General features: G+C 45.3%; 1 protein-coding gene across 4 annotated transcripts in view; it reads left to right on the top strand.

Moving 5' to 3' along the window:
* The window catches only part of RIPOR2 (RHO family interacting cell polarization regulator 2), a 68,931-nt gene that overhangs the window by 15,171 nt on the left and 40,916 nt on the right, over nt 1-12,844 (top strand). The window contains exon 1 of one of the 4 annotated variants that reach the window (XM_040055889.2): nt 1,460-1,626. The exons of 2 other annotated variants lie outside the window; for them this stretch is intronic. In XM_040055889.2, coding sequence (XP_039911823.1) covers nt 1,539-1,626 — 88 coding nt within the window. In that variant the 5' untranslated portion in view covers nt 1,460-1,538. Of the gene's footprint in view, nt 1-1,459; nt 1,627-1,994; nt 2,074-12,844 lie in introns of those variants that run through there. One more of the 4 variants, XM_040055904.2, reaches the window with a different exon arrangement.

Raw genomic sequence — 12,844 nt, 5'->3', positions numbered from 1 at the left:
ACCCTTTACAAATTAACCAGGCTTCCACAGTGAGAGCTGCCACCCCCTAAAAGGCTGAAATGGACTCAAACACATATTAAGTGTGCATGATGAGACATTTATAGCTTTCAGCGTTGCCACAAATATTTCCTCTCCTCTTTCCCTGGCATTCCATAGCCCAAAGTGCACAGCTGCTTTTTCCAGAAAGCAGCTCCTCTGCCTTTGCCTCAGAGTTCACATCCTATGTGACACACATGAAATGGGGGAATAGTTGATTCAGTCAGAGATGTAGAAAGGTCACCCTTAAAATTTTGCCTTGGAGCTACAGCAGTGACACTGTGCTGGCAACAGCCTTTACACTTTTTCTAGTGGAGAAATGGGTGCCTCTGGAAATACCACAGCCGTGATTGCTGTAGAGCCTGTGTTAACTCAGAAACCTTGGAAATGACCTGTAGGCCCCAGAGGTCCACACACCAGTGTGAAGAGCATCCTTCTATGCTTTTACTAAATCTGGAGTAATTTTCTCTCATTTCTACTTTCCAAAGGCTACAGGGTTTATTTTCAGCGTACAATATAAATAACTCGTGTTCATTATTCCTGCTGAAAATTACTTAACATGATAGGTCTGGAGCTGGCAGCTTGGATTTTTTATTCAGGGACAGTTTTGGGAGTTGTGAAATGTGCACAATGCTCTGTAAAAAAATTAGCTCTGTCTTCCTTGTCATTTTCTTAACTTCTTCATACTGTATCATCTTCTGTGTGACAGGTCAGTGTACTCAGTGAAAAACACTTGCATTTGAAGTGGTGAGTCTACCTATCCTGACCCAAATGGGGAAAGATACAGGAACGCGGGAAGGGTATCAGCACTGACTGCTCAAGCCTTCTTCTAAATTGCACCTATTTAACAACCCCATAGATTTGCCAGGGATTCCCTCTGCCCCTCACTCCCTTTTCCCCCTTCCCCTAAAAAAGAAGCACTTGCAGCTGTTTAAGAGGCACAAGGGAGAGCTTGTTGAAGAGCCCTACAACAGTTTTAAATGCTGGCAGAGGAACAGCAAATCGTATAGAAAATACAACGTGTGTTTGGTACTTCTGTTGGCTGGCCGATGTAAAGTCCAGTATTTAAAAAAGTCACAGAAAAGAAATTAAGAAGTCTTAAGGGTAGCAACAAATATATGTAAAAGCCATATCTCTAGAGAGATAATCGATAGCAGATAGGACTATACATTTTGGAAGGAAGACTAAATTTGAAGAATATCTCACAGTCTCTGGGAAAATACGGTATTCCTGCCTTTTTTTTTTTTTTTTTTTTCCTTGGTATAACAGAAAAGATGCTTAAAGGAAGAAACGCAAGGTCCATTCATTGCAACGTTCTTTCATTTATATTCGCCTTTAACTGCTGCCTTCAGCCCGCCCAGTATCCAAATTTAGTGCTTTCACACGCACTACTGAAGGCAGCGGAGGCTGCAGCGGGTGGTCCATTGGCCCCGGGGAAGGCAAGCGGCGGCTGCCCGCTCCCTGCCCCATTCCAGGCGAGAAGGGTCACAGGGATTTCGCGGATGTTCCGTCTTTGGGACAAACGGCCTGCGGGGCCAGACGCATCGAATGAAAAAACGGAGGAGCCGCACCGCCGCCTCTCCCAAAAAGGTACGGGGGCACCGGCAGCGCCGGCTCCGCCGCATCCCGCGGGGCCGAGCCCGGGGGGCTCCGCACCCCCGCACTGTCCGCGGGCTGGGGGAGGGCGGCGGCAGCACCGCCTCCGCCCCCGCCTCCGCCTCCCTCCCGCCGCTCCGCAAGGAAAAGCCGGCAGCGGCTCCGCCGGCTGCCAGAGCGGCGGTGTGCGGCGACGGGAGACGAGCTGCCCTCGATTCTCCTCCTTTTTCGTTTTGGTTTCTTTTTTTTTTTTTTAATTCCTCCCAAAACTTTAATTTTATCCTCTTTTAAAAACTATTCTTCGCTGTCTGTGAGTTTTCCAGCTGCGGGCGCTGCCGCCCGCGATGGGGCCCCGCGGTGCCCGAGGAGCGCTGGGCGGCGGCGGGCGAGCGGCGTCCCGGAGCGGGCTGTGAGCCGCGGCAGCGCCGCCGGCAGCAACAGGTACCCGGCCGGGCTGCCCGGGTGCGGGGCCCGAGCCCGCGGGGGAAGGAAGGGGCGCTGCCCGGCGGGGACGTGGCCGAGCCCGGCTCCGGGGCTGCAGAGCCGCGCTCCCAGGAGCCGGTCCCGACCCCGCTCATCCGCCGGCGGCAAGGTTTTGAGGAGGGCAAAGGAGCTCTTTTGGGGCGTCCCGGGCATGGTTTTGGGTTGTTACTGTGAAGAAAATCTTGAACGTGGGTGTTCGCTGAGGGCCATGTAGCTGGCTTAGTGTTTTCTCACGGAGCGTGGAAGTGCTTAGCCTTGTTTCCATAAAAAACTCTCGGCGTTTCCTTAGGTCTTGTCTTTCTATTTCCAGTGGGCTTTTATGGCATTACTGGTTAGAGGAGAGCTTAGACCCTCTTAAGTTCCCTTTCCAGTCCTCTGGCTCGTTCCCAAGGACTGATGCAAGCACATTACACACTAGCATTGCTCTTCGGTTTACCTTTGAATGCCCTGGATACAAAAGGTCACCCTAATCCTGTGACTGGTCTTTATATTGCTGTGTTAGCCGAGCATTTTGCTGTCTCTCATTCAAAGTTTCAAAAAGCTTTCTGGAAACTGTGTGCTTGTGGCCATGCTGCCTTTGCGCCCTTTCATCCATCTCTCTAGGAAGAGCTGAGTGTATTCCCAGTGTAATTTCAGCATTCATTAATCTGGCCCTGCATTCAGCCACGCTCATTTTAATTACCGTGTTTGAGCTGCTGTCACGCAGCTGGAGCTCGGGGCAGGGAACACGCTCCCAAACAGAAACATCATCTTCTCCAGTGGTTAATTAGGTTTCACAAGTATCCCTCTCCTGCATAAACAAAAGCAGGAGCATACCCAAACAGAGATCTTAAGGAAGGAGACAGAGGGAAGGTGTATTTCCTGAAAGAGTCCTGTGCTGGTTGCCTGGCTGTCCTGGAGATCTTCACACAGTGGGAAGAGACACAACGTGATGTGTTTTTTGTGGCCAGACTCAGAAAGGTATCCACTGGGATGGGTTTGGAGCCCTGCTTTATAACCATAATGGGCAAGTATGACAGATTGTTCTGCGTTTAAATGTGTGTGGGTGGGTATATATATTGCACAGTGGGAGTCTAAAGAAGAAAAGTTTTTGGGTTTTTTTTTTTTTTTTTTTCCTATAAATCCAGCGTTTTCTAAGCTGGTAACTGAAGATTAGGACAGTCACTTAAGATGGTGTCTGTGCTGCTTGCAAGTGCAGGTAAGCACTTGTGCAATGTGAATTTTACAATCCCAGCATCCATAACCTGATGCTGGTTTAACTTTTGGCCTCCAAGCAGCATTTCCTTGACAAAATGTGGGCTTTGGGGGGTTTTCTTTGTTTTGTTTAAGAAGCACCATGTTGAATTTCTTTCCAGGATCCTGCATAAGGAACAGCACTTAGCTTTGTCATGTTGCTACTTTTCTCTAGAGTAAGAGTACAGTTATACCTTAAAGGTTTTTCTGCAGCAGAATTAATATTTCTTGAATGCTTGGGAATGTGTAAGTGGAGAAGTGTGTGGTATGTGAAGGAGTGCCTGTAAGTGAAAAGGTGCTTTTCCTCCCTTGTGCTTTCAAGGCACATGACCATTTTATTCACCTGTATCACAGAACAAACACTTGGGCAAAGAGTGGTACAAAGCATAGCCTCAGAGCTCACAGTGGCATGTTTACATGGCATGCAGGGTTACCTTCTGCTCTTTGATAGTTTTAAACCCAAACAGGCAGAAAGGTAACTTCCACACAAAATGCACTGCTGGAAAAGGTCCGGGGAAGCCGCCTTGCTTTCCAGCTGGGAGAAGTGGGAGAGAGAACTAAAGGCAGCATTGGCTTTTTCCAAAAAAGGGATGGCTGGTTTGACACTTTTTTTTTCCTGATGCTATACATGTGGCAGTGACAAGCTGCTCCCAGACAACGCACTTAACTGGGGTAGTTTTCATCAGGCAAGCTAGGCTGCGAGCAGCAGGGAGATAGACAGCTTGTGTCTGTGGCCATTCAGCCTGCACAGAGCATCGGCTGAAAGCAGACTGGGAAGGAAGTGAGGACAGCAATGCCTGAACACACACTCCTGGCACGGGCTTGTTAGAGAGGGCTGGGATCTGAATTAGTATCAGATAGGAGCCTGTCACACCATTTTCAAGCTGTGTGGTTCCTGGATGACTCTATTAACAAAATGGGTGGGGGAAAAATAAAAAGGTTATTTTCTCACTTAGCAGGATCTTGGAGGTCATTGTTTTGTTAGTTCAGCTTACAGTGCCTGCTGATTTTCTGAAAGGGAGTTTGCTAAAGAAGTTTCTTAGTAAGAGATTTTCAAAATTAATCAGGAAGAACACACACTGATTTTTTATGGTTTTTTTTCCTCCATTAGTTTTGCACAGATTGTTGCACTGACTCCACTATGTGCTTGCCCTTTTAGGAGGCAGACAGAAACAACTGCCCACTTGGAATTTAAAGTCAAATGTGAAGTCTTTCGAGAGCAGAAGCAATTTTGCCCTGGGAGACTTTACAAACCATGATGGCTGCACTTTAAACATATGAGAGAGTCAGTGAGAACAGAAGTTGCCAACATCTTTGTTTCCAGTGCTGTCTTTGGGACAGTTCAGTTACACCAGAGCAAAGGCAGAAGGGCGGTCTGTGTGCAGGGGAGCCAGGGCTGGAGGAGGAGTGGCAGGATGGGCTTTGCCAGCTCCCCATGGGAGAGCTGGAAGGAGATCGGCAGTGGAAGCCAGCCCTGGATGCAATAAACTGGATGATATTATATCTCTCTGCCTAATGTCAGGAGTGGCTTAGCTAAGGCTGGGCAGTCAGCTCAGTTTGAGCTCCATGACTGTCCTTCCCTACATACCCCAAATCAAAGCAGAAACTGCATTTTCTTGTCCACAGCTGTTCTGCAGCTTTATTTCTGCTCCTCAGTGCAAATGCTGCTCATGCTCTCACTTATCTGCACCCACATGGGCTGTGTGGAATCCTGTCCTGTCCCTTCCCTTCCCATAAAGCTGGTGCTCTGGCAACTGAAATACCTCCAGGCAGGTATTTCAGGGGCAAAGGAAGCAGTGGGTACCAGGTAATCTTCTCTGGGAGCTGGTGTTATCCCCATCTGGCAGCCTAGGGACAGACAATCTTCAGCTCTTGTTTTACAGCAAGTGGGCACCAGTTTTACCTCAGCCTTCACAAAATCATAGAATGGCTTAAGTTGGGAGGGACCTTTAAAGCCCATCTAGTCCAACCCCCCTGCAATGAGCAGGGTCATCTTCAACTAGATTAGGTTCCTCAGAGACCTGTCCAACCTGACCTTAAATGTTTCCAGATGGGGCATCTACCACATCTCTGGGCAACCTGTGCCAGTGTTTCACCACCCTCAGGGTAAAAAAATATTCTCATGTCTAGCTTAAATCTGCCCTCTTATAGTTTAAAACCATTAGCCCTTCTCCTACCACTACAAGTCTGCATCCAGGGGATTTGGATTAAATCCCTTGAATATTTGCTCTTCAGCTCTTAGCTTTGAAGTTTTTGCTGCTGGGTCTGGTGCTGTTTGGAAGAAAGAAGATTCCCCCTCCCCAGTCCCATCCAGATTAATTAGGGAGCTGCAGCAAGGCTCCAGGAACCAAGCCATGATCAAAAACAACAATTCCAGCACATGCTGCCCCATAGGATTTGGTAGATGTGGAGAAGGGCAGATTCATGGTGTACTTGAATTTCTTTTTGGTAGCCACAAGTACAGACCTTGCCTTATTCTTTGCATATAGGCCCAGTGGCCTCAAGAAATGAGTCCTCAAAGCATGACCCAAGAAGTAACTGGCCTTTTTTCCCCCTAAAGTTATCTTTTTCTTATGTCTTTTTATGTTGCAAGGGTATCCTGTAATTTTTACTTCCCGACCAGCACAAAAGAAATGATGGATTAGCACAGGAGTATGCGAACATCTTTTTTCCTTTCAATAGGAGGAACAAATTGAAGCTGACAGTTCCCTGGAACCAGCGCAACACATGAAGTAGTCACAATAATACATTTTATCTTCCAGCCCTTTTAGAGCATCAGAAACTCTCTGGTCTCTGATGCCTCCAGTAAGCTGACCTTGGCTGGCAGAGCCAACCACCTCATTACTGCTGTCCCACTGCTCACAGCTTCCCCTCTCTCCCAGCCCTCAAACAGCCTGATTAGCTGCAGCACCAGCTATTGCTTTCCAGGTTGTGCAGCCTGCTGGTAACCTTTCAGCAACACCAGAACTGTTCAAATAATCCCTTCTGAAATCAACCTTTTTTTTTTTTTTTTTTTTTCTCCTCTTAATTCAAAAACCTCATCTAGCCTAGCTGCAACATCCAGAGATTTGTCATAGATGAGGCTGAAAAGCCTCAACAGGAAAACTTCTAGTCATCCATTAACTCCAAAAAGCAGTTGCAAGAGAGAAAATCTATCTAGTCATCACTGAGGTTCTGGTTTTAGCTTGTGCCTTTGCCTCTACAAAACACCAGTCTAGACCAACCTTATCTTTTACTATTTAGACATATCTATTTGAGCTGACCAAAGGAAGGAGCTCCTTTTCAGTGAAATATGTAGGAGACAGGCAAATAAGCATCTGCAAATAGTGGCAGGAGGTTTGTGTTTCAACAGACCATGCAAGGTTTTACACCAGAGTTTCCCTTCTCTTTCCCCAAATTAGCATCTTGCTGTCTGAATAGTGATAATTGCTTGATTTGTGACTCTGTGATGTCTTTCTTCATTGTCAGATTTGTCTTGTATCTGCTAGAAGACTGAACCTGAGGAAAAAACAAGAGTTTTTTCCTCTGACTGAACAGAGGAAAAAATTTTTTGCTTGTAGCAAGCATAACCCTTGAGGATGCCTTAGAAGCCTTGAGGATCAGGGCTTGTGCTTGGGGTTGGGATGGTGACATGGGCCTGTGATACAGTTGCAGGCAGGTAGGTCAGACAGTGTAGCTCTGTGTTCAGTCTGATAGGCATTTTCTTGTTGTAAAACATGAAGGAAAATGCCTTTTCCATAATTAAGCAGCTTAACATCCTCTGTTAGTACTTAATTTTAAAATGTTTGGGTTTCAAACTTTTTTACTGTGGTACAGAAGTAGTGGTGTATGTTACAGCTTTGTGAAATTAGTAGTCCTTGGCCAGTGAGTCTCCTTGGGTGTGGACACACGTTTTTCTCTGGTCACCCCTGCAAGCATTGCTGGGTCATGGCAGCAACAGCTATCCCTGTGCACTTTCCCAACCATACAGGCACGTCAGTGGGTGACAATGCAGTTGCTAATGCTCAATTAAGTGTATAATGTGTTGCCCTGCATGACTGACTGCCCTTTCCTTGTCTCGTTCTGTACATCCACGAAACAGTGTTCTGTTAGTTCAGAGAAGGACATGGGTTTTCACAAAGAGGTGCTGGTGGCATTGGAACCAGTTGGCTGTGAGGTGCTCTTTGATCCGTGAGACTTTTTCTTGAATTCAGTGTGACACTTGCAGGCCACATCTACTTAGATATACACAAAATCTTGTATATCACAAGAGATCTTTGCTAAAATAAACAGAGAAGAATGTTTAGTTTATTAGATGTTCAGATTAATAAAGCCAGGGGCTGGAGTTGCTCACTGCGGTAAGTCATCTGTGCTGCACAAAACCAAACCAAAGCTATATTAAAAATGCTAAGACTCAGCTGAGGCCAGAGAATTATCAGCTTAAAATTCTGCCTGCGTAAACCAAGGTTTTGCTTTCTTTGAAATCAGAGGGGGATGTTGTCATCATCTCCCCTGATGACAGCTGCACCACAAAGCCTTTTTCCATCATACTGGCGCTGGACTAGAAGGGCTTTCAATACATTTGCTTTCCATGCCCTACGCTGAAAACAGAAGTTCCCTGGAGGTTAGATGCCTTTTTGTATGCAGTTATCCAGCAAAAGGTTCCTTTTTTCCCATTCTCTCCTAGCTCTACCCTTAAAAAGAAAATAATCTTCCTTTCTAGTAGAGAAGGTGGCAGCAGTGGATCCAGTGTAACAGCTCCTGTCTCAAACGGAACCCTGTATGCGGTGTTCCTCCAGGCACGCTATTTCTTGTGGGCATGTCATGCTGCCACAAGCTGTGGAAGACGATTGCCTCCATTGGCAAACGGGTAAAATAGTTTCCTATCCTCATGAAAAGCTGTGATATCTTCCTTTTCCTATATCCTTAATGATAGTCTTGTTAATATGATGTGAATTGGAAAAAGCAGAAATCAACCAAGAAGGAAAGAAGAAAGGAAGGGCAGCAGAGGACAGGCTATGGGGTCATTCCTAAAAGCCTGTCATTAGCCTGCAATGGCCCCAGTAGGGCTCTCTTTTAAATGGCATACTGTGGAAAAGCAGGGATGTGCCAAGATGCACTGCCTTAATTTGTGCAATGAAAAGTTACACAAGATAATTACCTTGTAGTTCAGTGGCAAAAAGTACTGTCAGATCTTTTTGGTTCATGCTCGGTTTATCTGTAATGTCTCTGTGTCTAGAAAACTCAAATGGTAACTAATCCTACAGCATAGCTGAAGCATATGGCATTTTAAACTCAGGATTTTTTTTTTTTAATGTCCACTACAAATTAAATTTACCAATTAACCCTGACTAGATCTACCTGCTGTGGATTTAAGGGTTTCATCAGGTTTGCATTGCCTTTGTCTGTGACAGTAAACTACAGGCATTTGTGAATGTTTTGGGGCAGGAACAGCAGCAGGTACAGACCAGCCTGTATCTATGGCATTAAACTCCTCTGCCCTTTGAAGGAGGAAAGTACATCAAGACTGCTTTGGGAATGGTCCTTGGTCCATGTTTCCCAAAATATGCACAGTAGCTGTATAAGAAAGCCCAGTCTGGCCCAAACCAGAACTGTGCCAGTGACTGTTGAGCGTAACCTCCTTTGCCCCAAGGAGCAGAAAGCCATTTCAGAGTCAAGAGAGAACAGCTCTTCTGTACTGAGAAACTCAGAGTTGTAGAATGGTTGGTGTTGGAAGGGACCTTTAAGGGGCATCTAGTTCCAATCCTGCCCCCATCATGGGCACCTTCCAGTAGACTGAGTTTGCTCAAAGTACAGTTCAAGTCAACTTCATCTGCAGCTGCTCTGTTGTACATGTTCCAGTGTTTCAACACCCTCATGGTAAATAATTTCTTCCTTATATCTAGTCTAAACTTATATCTTTTAGTTATAAAAGATTGCCCCTTATCCTGTTACTACAGGGCCTGCTGAGTTTGACCTCACCTTTCTTACAAGCCCTCTTCAGGTACTGAAAGGCTACAGTCCAGTCTCTCTGGAGCCTTTTCTTCTCCATTTGAATAACCCCATCTCTCTCAGCCTGTCTCTGTAGGAGAGGTGCTCCATCCCTCTGATCATCTCTGCGGCCCTCCTCAGGACTCACTCCAGCTTGTCTCTGACTTTCCTGTGCTGAGGGCCCCAGACATGGACGCAGTATTTGACGTGGGGTTTCACCAGAGCAGAGGGGCAGCAGTGTCCCTCACCCTGCTGCCCACGTTGCTCTTGATGCAGCACAGAATATTGCTGGCTTTCTGGGCTCCAACTGCACATTGTTGAGTCATCTTGATAAGTGTTGAAATGAAATGTGGTTTCAGAAAGTGGTGGCAAGGAGAGCAGTTCTCCTTAACATTCTAGATATTTTTTCAAGTGGTTCCTGTAAACACTTGTGTGTCTAAAGCTGTTCTGCTCTTTTTGGGGTTGCATGCTATATGATAACTGTGTGGGACAGGGTTAGGATAGCTGTGTCTTCTGTCAGTCTGCATGTAGCAATCACCTTTTTTGTTTTCCTCAGCTGCCCCGTTAATCATCAGTCTTCTTTTTCCAGCACCAGTGTCACTGACACAAACTTTTTCCAAGAGGGGGACCCTAGCATAGAACCTTACCCCTTTATCCTCTTTCAGATGCTTCTTACAGATCCTTTAATGATTCTGACCAGAGAAATTGGTGGTGTTTTGGGAGAACTTTAGGCTGTTTCACGGTATTAGATATGTGCTCTTGTATCCTGTGCCTTCAAGAGGTTTTAAAGCTTAAAATACTGTAGCCAAGAGAATAGTAAACTCTGCCATAACTTTAAATAAATTTTCCAAAAGTCATATATGTAAGAAGACTGAAGTTTTGAACTTGAAAATGAACTGAAGCCAAGAGACAAGTGAGTTGCATCAGAGCAGACAGCCATTCTTGGTTGTGCATGGACAGTGTTCAACTACTTGATGTACTGGAAGAGAGCTTCAGACAGATGCTATAGCCAAATGTAAATGAAGAAACACAGGACTTTTATGGCAGTGCCCTTTAAGTGGCCACGCTTGTAAGGTGTCAAAAAGATGACATAAATCTTCTACAATGCTCATGCCTGGGAGAAGAATATCCAGCTTTAAAGATCTTCATCCTAGGACACGTAACGGTGTATCCTCAACAGTACTTTAGTGAGCAGTGTGCCGTTACAACACTCCTGGAAACAGGACAATCATATAAACATCCACGGAGCTTTAAGTCACCCTAATCCCATGTATTTAAAGAGGAGCAGCAAAGCGTTTGTATCTCATTAGTGGCTGAAAGGATTTGACAACAATGATGTTTTACTTTCCTTTCAGGGATGAAAAGCCTGTCTTACTTGTTTAATTTAGCTCACTCATGCTTATATTAGAGCGTACCTGGAGTGGGTACCGAGAACAGCTAGTTTGTCTGTCTTGGCTGAGGCAAAACAAATAATCTCTAGAGCAGCTCACTGGTTACCTAAACCATCCTGCATGTGTTTACTTGATGCATTTACTTTCCTGCAGTTGCAAAGAAATGGTATGCTCAGCTTGCTGTCCTTGCCCATGCTTCTACCATCTGCATTAAATGAGGGTTGTAAGCAGCAAAAATATTGGTGCAAAGTAATTAAAGAAATCACTCTCAAGGACAACTTTGCTGGCCATTGCTTTTTTCCCCTGTCACAGGGAAGATTTTTATATCCATTCCTTGCACAGTCTGAGAAAGTGAAGCCACTCTGTGCTGCTTACACTTGATGTGCAAATTTAGGTCACTGCTCAGATTCATCATGGATTTTGCTAAAGGACTCCCACTGGGGTTGCATCTATTGACATCAGGGCTGTCTTACCCCACTTGTGCTCAGATGTTACTCCTGGGCTTGCCCAGGTGTTATTGTTGGTCAGCAAGGGTCAAGGGAGACCTACCCACAGCGCTCATTAGTTCCTAGGCCTCCCTTAATGCCAATGCTTGCCAAAATAGGCAGTAAGTTGGTCGCTTTTTTGGTCTGAGCTAAGAAATTAAAGTTCCACCCAACATCTGTGGTCAAACAGGCATATGCTAAAGGAGGTAGAGAAGTGGCCAGGCTGCTTCTAGATGGAGGAATTCCCACAACCTGGTTTGCATCCTGCTAGTTCTACTACTGCTCACAAGATTGCTCCTAGCAGTTTATCTCCTGATGCAGGGATAGATAATGGAGCTGCCCAAAGACTTGCACCTTTATTACTGCGCAGCTCTGCCAGAACAACAGTGGTTGTGTGCTCAGGCCATTCGCGCTGAACCGCTTGTTAGGGATTTTGTGCAAGGTGAATTTGAAGTATGAGGATTGTTCTCAGATGGGTTTCAGAAGTGCTTTTTCTGTAGATTATTTGCTAGCACTTGAATGGCAATGGGACTTCGTTTTTAATTAAATCCTACGTTGACATAAAGAATTATCAGTGATGAGGAGAATTGGAGCTGACTTCTAATCAAACATAATTCTGCATACTGGGCTGGCTTTGAGATAAATGAATGTCAAATGTAATTAGGTGGTCAGATTCTGATCCCTCAGCCACGCTCATAAGTACAGTTACAGACCAAATTGTGCTTATTTATGCTAATGCCAGCTGAATATGATTGCCCTGATGCTATAGGGAGCAAGAGTAGGGGGGGCTCCATGTGGGTTCCTGCGCATGCTCACCCCAGCCACCAGTGTGAAATAAATGTTGGAACTGAAAAAAAAAAAAGGAGGTCAGCTGCCACGAACCCATCTGTTGTGTGTGGAGCCATTTAGGATCAAGTATATTTTCCTTGGGTTTATTACAGTGAAATAACTCATTTGCATTTCCCTCTCCTTAGGTTTTCAGCCGTACCAGAGGGAAGGTGCAGCGTAGGTCTTTCTCTGAGGGGAGGTTAAGCAGGGGCTCCCTGGCAACAAAAACCGAGAAACGGGGCCATTGCACTGAGAGCTCTGGTGAAGGAATAGCTGCAAAAAGGGGAAGAAGGAAGCTAACTGTGGTATGAGACAAGAAGGGTGCTGCTTTCACCTTAGCCACTGCCAATCCTTATTTCTGTGTTCTGGCGAGGTGATGAGAATTAGAGTCAAAGGCATGTTTTACAACAAAAATAAAATGAAATGAAGAGTTCTCACACTGGCTTTGGTACCTAGACTGGTGTGAGAGATGACTTACTGAATTTATGATGCTATATTGCAGTGGGAGCATCAGCTATTGGGTTCTATGCATTTACAGCCATATCTGCTTTACCATTTTGCTTTGACCTGGATTGTTACCTTTATTCTTACAGTTACTATTGCTTTTTGGTTTATGTGCATCATCTAGTTTGGGTAGGAGGAGCAGAACAAACAACACGGGCTGTTCCAGATGGCAGACAATTTGTATTTCTGTATTTCTCAGGGTGTCTAGTGATGAGCTAACAAATACTGTAGCATTTGAATTGAAAATGCCTTTACATGCAGCATTTAAAATGTTCTTACAGAAATGAGACCATACTAGCCTTGCTATTAATCTTTTTC

The sequence above is a fragment of the Hirundo rustica genome, chromosome 1, assembly GCF_015227805.2.
Source record: "Hirundo rustica isolate bHirRus1 chromosome 1, bHirRus1.pri.v3, whole genome shotgun sequence".
NCBI classification, from domain to species: domain Eukaryota; kingdom Metazoa; phylum Chordata; class Aves; order Passeriformes; family Hirundinidae; genus Hirundo; species Hirundo rustica.
Note: the sequence above shows the minus strand (reverse complement) of the source record. Positions and strands in the feature narration are given on the sequence as shown.